The sequence below is a fragment of the Dermochelys coriacea genome, chromosome 5 (assembly GCF_009764565.3).
Source record: "Dermochelys coriacea isolate rDerCor1 chromosome 5, rDerCor1.pri.v4, whole genome shotgun sequence".
Classification (NCBI taxonomy): domain Eukaryota; kingdom Metazoa; phylum Chordata; order Testudines; family Dermochelyidae; genus Dermochelys; species Dermochelys coriacea.
The window spans coordinates 27,011,002-27,024,305 of record NC_050072.1 but is presented as its reverse complement, the minus strand read 5'-3'; the positions used below and the strand labels follow the sequence as shown (position 1 = coordinate 27,024,305).

The following is a 13,304-nucleotide window of genomic DNA, read 5'->3' as shown; positions in this document are numbered from 1 at the left end:
TTAAAACAATTAGGAAAAACATCTTTAAAAATGTAAAAGAATGTTAAGGTTACAAAGTCAAGCACCTTAATTAAAGCCTTCTCAACCTTAATTTGGCCCCTTATGGATATGCCTTAGGACACAATCTTTAATTACATGATCACTTACTGTTTTCTCTGCAGTACCATGCCTCATTCAGTGCACATGGTGAACCTGCTTTGTGAATGAATCAGGGTTGTGAAGTGAAGGAGCCTGTTGTCTGTAGGAACCCTACCTCATTTATTGCAGAAGTTGGGAGTTGGCAGGAGAGGATAGTTTCATGGTTAAGACAGTTCAATGTCACCCTGGAGAATTGAATTCTACCCCTGTTGCAGACGTGTTCCATGTGTTACTGGGTAAGGAATGTAAACCAAAATCTTCCCAGGTGGCCATTGCGTGTTTCTCATTTTCTGGATACTCAACTTGAGGCACTTGTTGTCTGGTTTGGAGAAATGATGAAAATTCACAGCTGCAACTGAGGTCAGTGAAAGCCCCAATCTGAATGTACAAAGTATTATATAAGGCTTATGTATCCTGAAAAGGTCAGGCCCTAGGCTATGCAAATTGGACACCTAAAAGTAGTTGACACTTTTGATAATTTTGTCTTTAATCTCTGGCCTCAGTTCCCATGTGTAAAATGGGGATAATACCACCTCATCTCACAGGAGTGTTGTGAAGAGAAATTCAATCATTTTTTAGCAATGAGAACACCATAGGAAAGCCCATGTATTTGGTGCCGAGTTTGGATAGTGTGCAGTAAATGAGGCATGGTGCCACACTAAATTGGGTTAAAAAGATTAGGATAAAAAGAAATATTAAATAGCTACTCATTCAGTGAGCATAAACGATTCTGTGCACCAAAAGAGGGCAAGGGTCCTGTGCAAAAATAGTTAGTGATCACATAATTAAAGACTTTATGCTAATGGATATGTACCAGGGGCCAAACTAAGGTTGCATAAGGTAAACTTATTTCTCATGTTTCTTAACTTCTGAATGCTTGACTTGGCAATCTTAACATTCTTTTCATATCATGGGTTTTTATTGTTGGTTTTGATGAATAAATGTATATATTACTTTCTTTCACCTTAGGTTCCCCTATGCCTATTGGCAGTCCCTATCCTAATCCAAGCTTTTTGACAACACCAGCACAAGGTATTTTATTTTTTCATTTTTTGTTGTTTTCTCAACTAGATTTATTTATATCAAAAGTAATTGGATTAATCTATATGTATCCCTGTCCTAGGTTTGCAGCCTCCGAGTATGTCAACCCCAATGTTTGCTGCAGCCAGTTCAATGTCTCAGGCTGGTGCATCCATGAGTGGTATGATGGGCCCAGAGATAGTGTTTTCAGGAAAACACAATGGCATCTGCATATACTTCTCTCGAATTATAGGGTGAGTTGTTCATGTAAAAGATGTTTTGTCACTCAGTTCATAACATAGTCTTTCTGTCCACTAGTGGCTTAGTATTTGCGTTTGATACTGTATTTACTGTAGTTTAATAGTTAAAAAGTGTGTATATGTGACTAATCTAGGTAAATTCTAGTGGACTAGTGTAATCACATGCTAGCTTCTCACTACAAGTGTGTAGTTAGCCATTGTAACATATGTACAAAATGACCAATCTGTTGGCCACCTTCCCTCTCTTAGACCTAATAGCACCCAGGTTATCCCACAGAAAGTATATCATCACACATAATAGACGGAGCAGGTAGAGGAGTACACCTCAGCAATTTTTTGTTCTGCTTTCTCCCTTACTGCTCCATGTGTTTCCTTCCCTTCCTGTTTATATGATATCTGTAATCTCATTCCCTTTACAGCTATGCTAATATTGCATTCTGTGGGTGAGATGGGCAAGAGATCTACTTAGGCCCTGACCCTGCAATGGGCCGTCTACAAGCACACACCCCTGCAAACTCGTTTTTTAAGGTCCAGTCCTGTGAGGTGCTGTTTGCTTTCAGCTCCTATTCAAGTCTGTAGGAAACAAGAATGCTCATCATCTCACAGGGCTGAGCTCCTAGTTTGTAGCCTTCTTGGTTAAGGGATTTTTAAAAACCATGTCCTATTCTGAGCAAGCTGTTAGTGCTTACCAATAATAAATAATAGTATTATTGGTTTCTAGTATGCTGGACGATAGCACTGCAGAAGTGGGGTTTTGGCAAGTTGTACTTTGCCCTCTAACAATGTGGTAGTAGGAGGCCTGTTTAAGAACAAAACCCACTTTGGTACTCTAAAAGTACTGCCTTTAAGAAAAAATGGGTTTTATGGCATATATCAGGGGTTCTCAACCTTTTTCTTGCTTAGGCCCCCCTCTACATGCTACAAAAACACCAGGGCCTGGCGGGGGCAGGGGGGAAATGGGGGCTCCAGGCTGGGGAATAGACATAATTTTACTTCTGTTGGGGGGGGGGCAAGGGCTGGCGGGGCTCGAGCCAGTTCCACACAGCTGGATCCAGGGAGGGAGCGCCATCTCCACCCCGACTCCCTCAGTAGGCCACCCAGCCTGTCTGGGCTGTGGAGGGGTGCAACCAAAAAATATAACTCCAAGAGGGGACTCAGTTCAAAAAGTCTGAAGTCTGCTCAGGATGCAGGGAGGGAGTTACTAGGGGCTGTGTGCAGGCAGGGGAGTAGCTCAGGGTTCAGGCAGCGGGGACCTCACGGTGCAGGTAGGGGTAGCTGGAGGCTGTGTGCAGGGAGGGGAGTAGCTCAGGGTGGTGGCAGGGGGTACCTAGGGGCTATATACAGGGAGAGGGAGGCTCCCAGTACAGCTCCCAGATTCAGCAGGGCAGGGGGTGCTGGGGCTCCCAGCTTCAGCCCCCCACTTCTCCTGGCTTGGGGCAGGGGGCCAGGGGAGCTTTGCCATCTTCAGCCTCACATCGATCCCAGCTTCAGGGACTTTGGAGGAGTGCCGGCTTCAGCCCTGCACCATTCCCGCCTTCAGCGCTGGGGCTCAGGGCACCGGGTTTCATCCATGGGGCTCCGCGGACCCACAATTGAGAATCACTGGTATATATGATAGTTGCCTGCCTATTCTCTCATCTTCTAAGACTACTATTAGTTTATGTGCAAAATAATTTGAGGAAATCAAACCTAGTGTTGTTAAAGCACATAAAGAGGCTTTGTTTCTTTAATTTTAATTTGTACCTACCTCATTCTGAAAGGTACAGAACTTATGCTCATGATTTTTTATGAATAAAGACCCTGATTTTTACAGGTTGAATCTTTGGGTTGGATTCAGGATGAAGGGAGGGTTTTTTAATTCATAAACACTGGCAATTTGTATTAAGAAATGGTTTAGAAAAGAAACAATTTTTCAAGGCCAATGGCATTTTTGTTAATTTATTTGGTGTTAACATACTTTTGTCTTGTATTTCAGAAATATTTGGGATGGCAGTATAGTAGTTGAGAAAGTTTTCAAGAGCGGTAACCGAGAAGTTGTTGCAGTAAGTGGGAGATTATTTGGTCTTTTAAATCTTCCTTAAAGACTTTATTTCTCTCTAGCACTTTTACATGTCCTCTCTTATCAGTGACACTGCATGGTGATACTCATCGCATTTTCGCAGAAACAATAAATATTTATTGATTGTATTTAATTGTTCTTTACAGGAGGACTGGGAATGGGATGTAAAATCTTTCACGTCTAAATTACTAGTTTTAAGTTTTATCCGAATTAGTGGTGCCTAAAAATTACTAGCTGGTATGTTTGGTGATTTGTGCGAAATCCATTGGTCTTAGTCTCCTAATACACATTATTTCAAAAGAAAACCCAAACTGTAATTTAGTGCATCCTGTTTCCTTTGCTGACAGCCCCAGAAGAATGGCTGAGCAGAAATTGATCTAAACCTTTGTGTAGCATCTTAGCTTGTGACAGAGTGAGTCAATAGAAGAGCTCTGCATCTCCATACAGACCTTTGCAAGGTTTCAGAGTAGCAGCCGTGTTAGTCTGTATCCGCAAAAAGAAAAGGAGTACTTGTGGCAACAAGAGAGTTAGTGACACCATTTCTCGATGGTGTCGGCACTAATATTCCCTTTAAAAATGCAAGGAAAATTATATATACTATGCATGCAAATGTTCTAATAGTCAAAAATCTGCATAATCTCTGATATTCTAGTCTTGAGCTTTTACTGAGTCTATGTGGAAAAATGTGTAGTGGATTTCTGAGTGGATAAACTTCTAAGTACTACATTAATGCCAGCCTCATCATCTTATTCAGCCAAATCTAGTTTTGGGCTGTGGTCTTCAGGTGGAACATGATAGTTAAGGCTATGATTTTGGCATGGAAATTTTTATAAATTTCATGGCAAAGTTGTGGGGAGGGGGAAGAAGAGTCATGGAAAGGTCACCAATAATGTAGTTTTTGTTAAATCAGCGTGCACAAGGTCTTTTAAGTAGTAAAAGCAAGCTTACCCTATTCCAAGCTTTGCAGCCTGGCATACATGGTCTAAGTGCCACTCGGGTTTGGCATATCCTCCCCTCATTTCCATCTACGGAGGGGCATATGCACCAGACCTAAATGACATGGTGACTATGTGCTCCACATTGCAATGGCCAAGTGGGGAGCCACGTATGGGTTCTGGAAGGACTGCAAAAGTCCAGCATGACCATCCTGGAGTCGCTTTCTCCACCACCTTCTTCCCCCCTCTGACCGCCATATCTTATCCTCCCTGCTGGTAAGACCAAGGTCCTCATGTGACGGATCCATCCCAGACTCACCCAGTCCCCAACACCAAGAGGAGCCGCCACTGCAGTTTTGGCAGGTAAAGGCCCAACTGCCAGCATGCGGCACAACACAGAACAGGACCCAGCCAGGATGCTGCACAATGCAGAGTGGAAGCTGGTGCCAGCTAGCCAGGCTGTGGTGTGCTCCTTTCCAGAGAGGTTTTAAAGGGTGGTGAGGCCCCTATTTAAAAAGAAGAGCGGGAGGGAGATAATAGTCCTCCCCGCCCCACATCTCTGGCACCTATGGAGCCAGGCCCAGCACAGTGCGGCAGAAGCTGTTGTTGCAGAGTGAGTGAGGGATGGGCTTCTTACAGACTTTGTTCAGATTCATGATTACTTTGAAGACCGTGACCTCCATGCCAAAATCATAGCCTTAATGATAGTGCATTAACTCCACATAGCACCTTCAATATGTTGTCCTTTTGGTCATATTGTCTTGGTTTTTATTTTTTAGTGACCGTTTCATATCTCTCAGCTGAATATTTAAAAGGTTCAGAGATTTGAAATGTAAAGACATCCTTCTCTTGCAGATTGAAAGCAGTGTTCCATCGCATATGCTCGAATCTGTGCTACAAGAACTAAAAGGTTTACAGGAATTTCTGGACAGAAATTCACAGTTTGCAACAGTAGGAGCTCTTGGAAACCCAAGGTAGGATTGAATATGTTTGGTTTACAAAAGGCATAGAAGTGCTACTTTTTGAAAATTATTCCATATAGATACAACAATGCTGTTCATTTTGGCTTAAAGTGTTTGTTTTCTCTCTAATAAAACATATCTACTCAAACATAGTTTTTAGTTTCTTTTTAAAATAAATGTTCAGGGTTTGCACTAATAGGTTCTTAATTTATTTTGGAATTGCAGTTTTAGCACCCCAGCTAACCTGCAGCAGAGGTTACTAGGGTTCATGCGGCCTGATGGTGGAAATTCTCAGCAAGTGCAACAAGAGCTCCAGAGGAAGTTCCATGGTAAGGGAAGTACTCTTGAACAATGAGTAGCAAAAGGTGGTGCATCCAAATGGTAATCTCTCACTGCTGTTCCAGTTAAGAGCCTGAATAAAAATGCAGAATTGGCTTCTGTGAGTAAATTGTACTCAGAAGTAAGAACTGTACAAAGAATGATGTAGTCTGGGTGACATGAACTGTTCACATTTTGCTCTTCATTTCTGACAATATATATAATATTTTGTCAGTACCAACATTTCTGCATTTATTTCTATGGGGAAATTGGGATGGGCATTTCCGTATGGTTCCTCTGGGGATGAAGCATGTGCCCAACATAAAAACCCAAATGTAGACTTAGCAACACTTGCTAGTTTTTCTGCTTTGAATTTGATGGGTGACATCACTCATCACAGAGTACAAATGTTTATCCTGTTTAGGATGAGTTCCAATTGGATATTGTAAAATTTAGTATTCAAACTGACTCCTTAAACAATTCACAAACAACTTTTGTCTGTAAAAATGAATATCAAATTATTAAGGACAGTAGCATCTAGCTGTGAGAGGTATAGCAAACCACAGGTCACATTTCCCATGACATTTCAATAAATTAATTAAAGAAGTTTTTTTAAGCTTTTTTCTCCTCTATGAAGAATTAAGTCAAAATTTTGTGTAGTTGCATATGTTTTCTCAGTCCTATTTCTTACATTCAGAAACCCTGGAATAAAAAAAAAAGCTAGACTGTTGTCTGTACTCTGGTCTTTTAAAAAAAAAAAAAAAAAAAAAATGTTCCAGAGGTGACCCTGGCAATTATAGGCCGGCTAACTTCAGTACCAGGCAAATTGGTTGAAACTATAGTAAAGACAGAATTATCAGACACATAGATAAACACAATATGTTAGAGAAGAGTCAACACAGCTTTTACAAAGGGAAATCATGCCTCACCCATCTATTAGAATTCTTTGAGGGTGTAAGCAGGCACGTGGACAAGCGTGATCCAGTCAGTATAATGTACTTGGACTTTCAGAAAGCCTTTGACAAGGTCCTACATCAAAGGCTATTAAGCAAAGTAAGGAGTCCTAAGATAAGAGGGTAGATCCTCTCATGGATCAGTAACTGGTTAAATGATAGGACACAAATGGCAGGAATATATGGTCAGTTTTCACAGTGGAGAGAAGTAAATAGCAGTGTACCCCAAGGATATGTAATGGGACCAGTTCTGTTTGACATATTCATAAATAATCCAGAAAAAGGGGTAAACAGTGAGGTGGCAGTTTGAAGATGATATAAAATTACTCTAGATAGTAAAGTCCAAAGCTGACTACAAAGAGTTCCAAAGGGATCTCAGACAACTGGGTGACTGGGCAACAAAATGGCAGATGAAATTAAATGTTGATAAATACAAAGTAATGCACATTGGAAAACATAATATCACCTATACGTTCAAAATTATGGGGTCTAAATTAGCTGTTACTACTCAAGAAAGAGATCTTGGAGTCATTGTGGATAGTTCTCTGAAAACATTTGCTCAATGTGCAGCGACAGTCAAAAAAGCTAACAATGTTAGGAACCATTAGGAAAGGGATAGATAATAAGAGAAAATATCACAATGCTACTATGTAAATCCTTAGTATGCCCACACCTTGAATACTGCATGTAGTTCTGATGGCCCCATCTCAAAAATTATATATTAGAATTGGAAAAGGTACAGAGAAGAGCAACAAAAATTATTAGGGGCCTAGAACAGTTTCCATATGTGGAGACTGTTCATCTTAGAAAAGAGATGACTAAGCGGGGATATGATACTGGTCTATAAAACCATGAATAGTGTGAAGAAAGTGAATAACAAAGTTTATCCCTTCACATAACTCAAGAACCAGGGGTCAACCAATGAAATTAATAGGCAGCAGGTTTAAACAAACATAAGGAAATACTTCACATAACTCACTGTCAACGTGTGGAACTCATTGCAAGGGGATGTTGTGAAGGCCAAAACTTAACTGGGTTCAAAAAAGAATTAGATAAGTTCATAGAGGATGGGTCCATCAGTGGCTGTTAGTCAAGATGGTCAGGGATGCAACCCCATGCTCTGAGTTTCTAAACCTCAGACTTCCAGAAGTTGGGACTGGCGGACAGGGGTTGGATCATTCAGTAATTGCCCTATTCTGTTCTGAAGTATCTGGTACCAGCCACTGTTGGAAGACAGGATACTGGACTAGATGGACCAGGGGCCTGACCTACTTTGGCCATTTTTATGGTCTTTCTCCCTTTTTGTCACAAATCTATATATAATGTGGTTCTCTGTCCATGAATAGGGCTTCTAGGTGATACAGTAATACAGATAATATCTGTGCCATGCTAATTCATAAAACTGTCTTTATTTGTTAATTATAGTATGTAGCAATTTACCTTTTCTAAATGATGTAATATGAATCCAAGCAATTCTTCTGTGAGGTAGGTCAGTATGTATTACTCCCCATTAGTTGATGAGGTAGCTGAGACTTGCAAAGTCCTGCCATCAAGAAGATAGTAGAGCTCAGTTTAGAACTCATGAATTCCTGTCACCCAATTCAGTAGACTGTGCTTCCTCCGTAAATATAGGTATTAGACCTCAGCCAAAACTCAGAAACTGGACAGGATGAGCGGTTATTCACAGAGATGCAGCATGAGATCAGTTCACTAGCTGTGTGGTGCACATACACAGCAGGGATCAAAGTTCTTTAGGTTTCTTCAGTTCATTAATTCTCTCATGCTTTCACTCTCATTTCTGTAACATATTGCCAATTGCAAAAAACAACAACCTTTAAATAGAATAAAATGATCAAGTGCCTATTCATGTTTTGTTATATTTTTCTGTGTGCATGCCAAAACTGAAAAACGTTCTTTCAAAACATAGTTGTGGTTGCCAAGTGACCAGCAGTGGTTGCATCTTCACAACATACAAGCACTTAACCAAAGAAGTGAATTAAGGACATCATAAGGATTACATTGCCTACATAATCAACATATTGTATCCAATATAAAGATATTCATATTTCATCATAACACACCCTTAACTCCAGTCCATAGATTGGGGTTTTTTTTACTTTTTATTTTTGTTACTTCGATTTCATATTTAAGGGATGCTGTTAAATAGAAGATGCATTAGTTAATGCTTTACTATTATCAATAATTTATTTACATTACCATAGCAGTCATAAGTTAAAGAATTTTTAAGTAAATTATTTATAATTGCTGTTTCTAGAAAAATTTAGTATAGTTCATTTAATACACCTTTTTTTTTTAAAAAAAAAATTATGATAAATTATTAATCTGGACTTCTATTTGAGGCTGGTCAATATATGAAATCAGTGTGCGCATACAGAACTACGTTTATTTTTCAAAAAGCTCTTCTGTTGTGTTTGTAGTTGGAGATCAGTGGTGACAAATTAGTATCTGTTTTGGGAAGTGTTGAGATTTAAAGATCCACACAAACAGGAATGAAAATGAAACATCAAACAGCAAAGAGAGAGGAAAAAACTCCTTAAAAATATGGGGCAATGTCATTGTAAAACAAAAGTTGGCATGGTAACTCAAGAAGACCACATGTAGTACCTGAATAGAAAATTACCCATGATCTATTCAATGTTACAGCAGAGGCACAGTTAACGGAAAAGACCTCACTTCAAGGGATCCACCAACTGGTTCACAAAACTTGCCAGGCTTTAGCTCTGTGGAAACTTCTCTGTGAGCACCAATTCAATGTTGTTGTAGGTGAGCTTCAGAAGGTATGGTATAAACTTTACTGAACAACAGTCTGTTTTTTAGTTGATTGCATTTAACAAGTCTGGACTTCTTAAATATGTATTTTAAACAGTTAGTTTAATCCATTTAAATGGACTTCACAACCTGTACAGCATGTACAGAGATTTCTAGAGTTCAGTTTTCTTTGTGTTGCAAGTATTCCGTTAAAATAAAATCTAACGTGTCGCTCTCACGCCCCAAACTAATTAGCAGATTTTAAATGCTATTAAGTAATGTTGGATTTGCTTTTTTAAAAAACTGCTTAGAAGTTAATATTGAGTTTGTTTTGTAATCACTCTGTCCTCACTTTGCCATTGAGCAAAATCTGGGAAGTGCAGAGTGAAGACAATGGGACTGAAATGAGCCTGCATAGAAAATTCACTCCCTGCCTTCTGGCTTGCAAAGGTCTAGCAGAGGAAGAAAGGCCCAGGTACCAGAGGCTTCAAGTCCCAGCAGTTTTGGGATGCGAAGGGCTGTTCAGTCCTTGAGGAAATTTGTGGAGAAACTTCTGCTGCTGCCACCATTAAGATAATTGGCAGATGTGTCAACAAATGCTGCATCAAGTAACTCAGGAGACACCTTTTGGAATCTAAAGCCTATTTGAAACAGTTGATTTCAGTGACAGAGAAAGTAGAACTGAAGTCATCTTTATGAAGGAAAGAAAGTAACTACATTTGTCTTGTATAAATAACATGGAGTGTTCTAAGTTGCCCATCAATAACAGTTTTAATCATGGTTCTTTTGTTTGGCAATGAAAAACATTGCACCATTAGCACCAACCTAGCACCAGCAGTTAATTTATGAGCACAAGTAATTCTGTCCTGGTGATAGTGAGGATAATTTTAAATATGATTTGCAGAAGTGTGTGTGTGCACGCGCTGAGGGAAAGTATCTTTGTTTTATTTGTTGGTTAAAAAATGGACATGGGAGTTTTCTCAGTCCTTATTTTTGAAGTTGGGAGTGATTGTTTTTTTAAAAAAAAAAAAAAGAAGCATTTCTCCAGTTTTTGTCAAGAGTTAGTTAACTAGCTGTTTAAAAATAACAAAAAAACCTTTCTCTTGCATTCTTGCAGTTTTCAGTCTCTTGAGAGATAATACCACTAGTTTGCAAAAAGATTCACATGACCAGATATTTATATTTTTTAAAAAACAGGATGATAATCTTTAAGACTTTATACAAAGATGCAAAAAGGGTGCAAAAATGCATAATTTCCTTTGAGTCACCAGTATTCATTTATCCATCTCTCTTAGATAGATATATGGGCCCCAGTCCTACAGTATCTGAATGTCTCACAATGTTTAACATATTCGTTGTCACAACAGCCCTCTGAGGTAGGGACATGGTATTATCCCCCCATTTTACAGATGGGGAACCGAGGCACAGAGACTTAAGTGACACAGACTTCAGGCCACACAGGAAGTCCATGGCAGAGCAGGGAATTGCACTCTGTTCTTCTGAGTCCCCGGCGAGGGCCATAACTGCTGGATTATCCTCTTTAATATAGTATTTTAGGGGGAGGGATAGCTCAGTGGTTTGAGCATTGGCTTGCTAAACCCAGGGTTGTGAGTTCAATCCTTGAGAGGGCCATTTAGGGATTTGGGGCAAAAATTGGGGATTGGTCCTGCTTTGAGCAGGGGGTTGGACTAGATGATCTCCTGAGGTCCCTTCCAACCCTGATATTCTATGATTCTATGATTCTATTTTCTATTTTAATTGTTAACATGCATTTAAAAATGTGCATTGATTCTGTGAATTTTGGTCATTGAAATTTATTTGTTGGGAAAGCAGCTGAATGTGCTTCTATTACAATAGCCCTGTTTGGAAATGTGAGAATGCAGCTTTGGAAATATAATGGATTTTTTTTCTTTCAATAGGAATTTCAAGAGCATTTGAAGATTACCACGTTCAAAGACTTAGTAATTAGAGACAAAGAGTTAACTGGAGCACTCATTGCCTCTCTCATTAACTGTTACATCAGAGATAATGCTGCTGTGGATGGCATCAGTTCACATTTACAAGACATATGTCCGCTTCTGTACAGTACTGATGATGCTATCTGTTCCAAGGTATAATGTACTTTTGATTATCTGTGGTGAAAGTGAGAGGTATTCATGGAAGACAGAATTGTTCCGTATAATTGTTCTTTTGCCATCGCAAAATGCTATTCTGCATTTTATATTAATCCCATTGTATCCTCTTGGAGCTCAATGTAAGCCTAATAGAAATTACTTTAAATGTGCTGATTATCATTAGTGGTCTTCCATCCAAACTTGCAGAATATTAGGTAGTGTGATCAGATGAGCACAAAATGTTTGTGCTCTTGACTGTCAGATTTATTTGCCATTAAATAACATGTCATTTGGTAGTGATACAATAGCTAAATGCACATTTTCCATTATGAATCTATTTTTAATTCCATCTCCAACTTTATTTCCTTTAGATTTATGTAATAGTTAAAAAGGCATCTATATAAAAGCTCTGTTGCCCTAACATTTAAGCAATCTTACAACACTGTAATCCACCCGAGAGGATTAAAAACAAGCATTCAAACAGGAACTAATTCATTCATTTCAGTCAGCCAGTAAATCAGTAACAAAAACCTCCTTTTGTCCCTCATCTTGGATACAGAATCTTTCTGTCTAGAACTTGACACGTTGTCTCTGGGCAGAGAATTTTTTTTTTTTTTTTAACTTGAAGTGACAAGGTCTGTAGTACTTCAGGCTTTGAAACGTGAGTTAACAGAAAGTGTGAGTTATTGCAAAGAAAATCTTCATGACAGTTTAACTTAAATTAATAAGGACTTAAATTTCCAATTGTTTTACTGTAGGCAAATGAATTGCTTCAGCGGTCCCGACAGGTTCAGAGCAAATTGGAAAAAGAGAAGATGCTAAGAGAGTCATTGAAGGAGTACCAAAAGATCAGCAATCAAGTGGACCTTTCTAATGTCTGTGCACAATATAGACAAGGTGAGAGGCAAACAGCACTGAAAACTTGACAACTTTTGAGTTCAGACTTTGGTTCAGACCCCATTTTTACCTCTTTTTGGCACTTCAGATCAAGGCATAGTATTCTTGGAGTAGCCGAGAGATAATCCAGAAAAATATAGGTAAGAAAAATGAACACATGGAGACAGAGGAGCTTATGTACGAATTCACATTCTAAATATGTTAACTCTTTGCCTTATTTTATGCTGTTATTGATAGTCACATTACAGGATGGAAGGAATCTAAGCAGCTCATTTACATTTGTCCATCAATAGGCCTAACCTGTAATGATTCTTCTTTTCACCATAGAATCATAGGACTGGAAGGGACCTCAAGAGGTCATCTAGTCCAGTGGTTCTCAGCCAGGACTCTGGGGCCCCTTGCGAGGCGCGAGCAGGTTTCAAGGGGTCTTTCAAAATAAACCAGCCAGCATTAGACTCGCTAGGGCCCAGGGCAGAAAGCCGAATCCCAAGCCCTGCTGCTCGGGGCTGAAGCCAAAGCCCAAGCAACTTAGCTTCACAGAGTTCCTTGTGGTGTGGGGCCCTGGGCAGTTGTTCTGCTTGCTATCCCCTAAGGCCAGCCCTGGCTTTAAATCTTCTGAAAAACAGTTCTGGTGGAACAGATGGGCCGTGGAATTTTTATAACGTGTTGGGAGGGCCTCAGAAAGAAAATGAACACATGGAGACAGAGGAGCTTATGTACGAATTCACATTCTAAATATGTTAACTCTTTGCCTTATTTTATGCTGTTATTGATAGTCACATTACAGGATGGAAGGAATCTAAGCAGCTCATTTACATTTGTCCATCAATAGGCCTAACCTGTAATGATTCTTCTTTTCGCCATAGAATCATAGGACTG

General features: G+C 39.5%; 1 protein-coding gene across 2 annotated transcripts in view; it reads left to right on the top strand.

The window, feature by feature from the left end:
- Positions 1–13,304, top strand: part of NUP155 (nucleoporin 155) — a 52,423-nt gene that overhangs the window by 23,163 nt on the left and 15,956 nt on the right. For both annotated transcript variants that reach the window (XM_038403367.2, XM_043515327.1), the window contains 8 exons: positions 1,108–1,170; positions 1,262–1,412; positions 3,394–3,460; positions 5,268–5,386; positions 5,600–5,703; positions 9,310–9,443; positions 11,334–11,525; positions 12,287–12,425. In XM_038403367.2, coding sequence (XP_038259295.1) covers positions 1,108–1,170; positions 1,262–1,412; positions 3,394–3,460; positions 5,268–5,386; positions 5,600–5,703; positions 9,310–9,443; positions 11,334–11,525; positions 12,287–12,425 — 969 coding nt within the window. The remainder of the gene's footprint in view (positions 1–1,107; positions 1,171–1,261; positions 1,413–3,393; positions 3,461–5,267; positions 5,387–5,599; positions 5,704–9,309; positions 9,444–11,333; positions 11,526–12,286; positions 12,426–13,304) is intronic.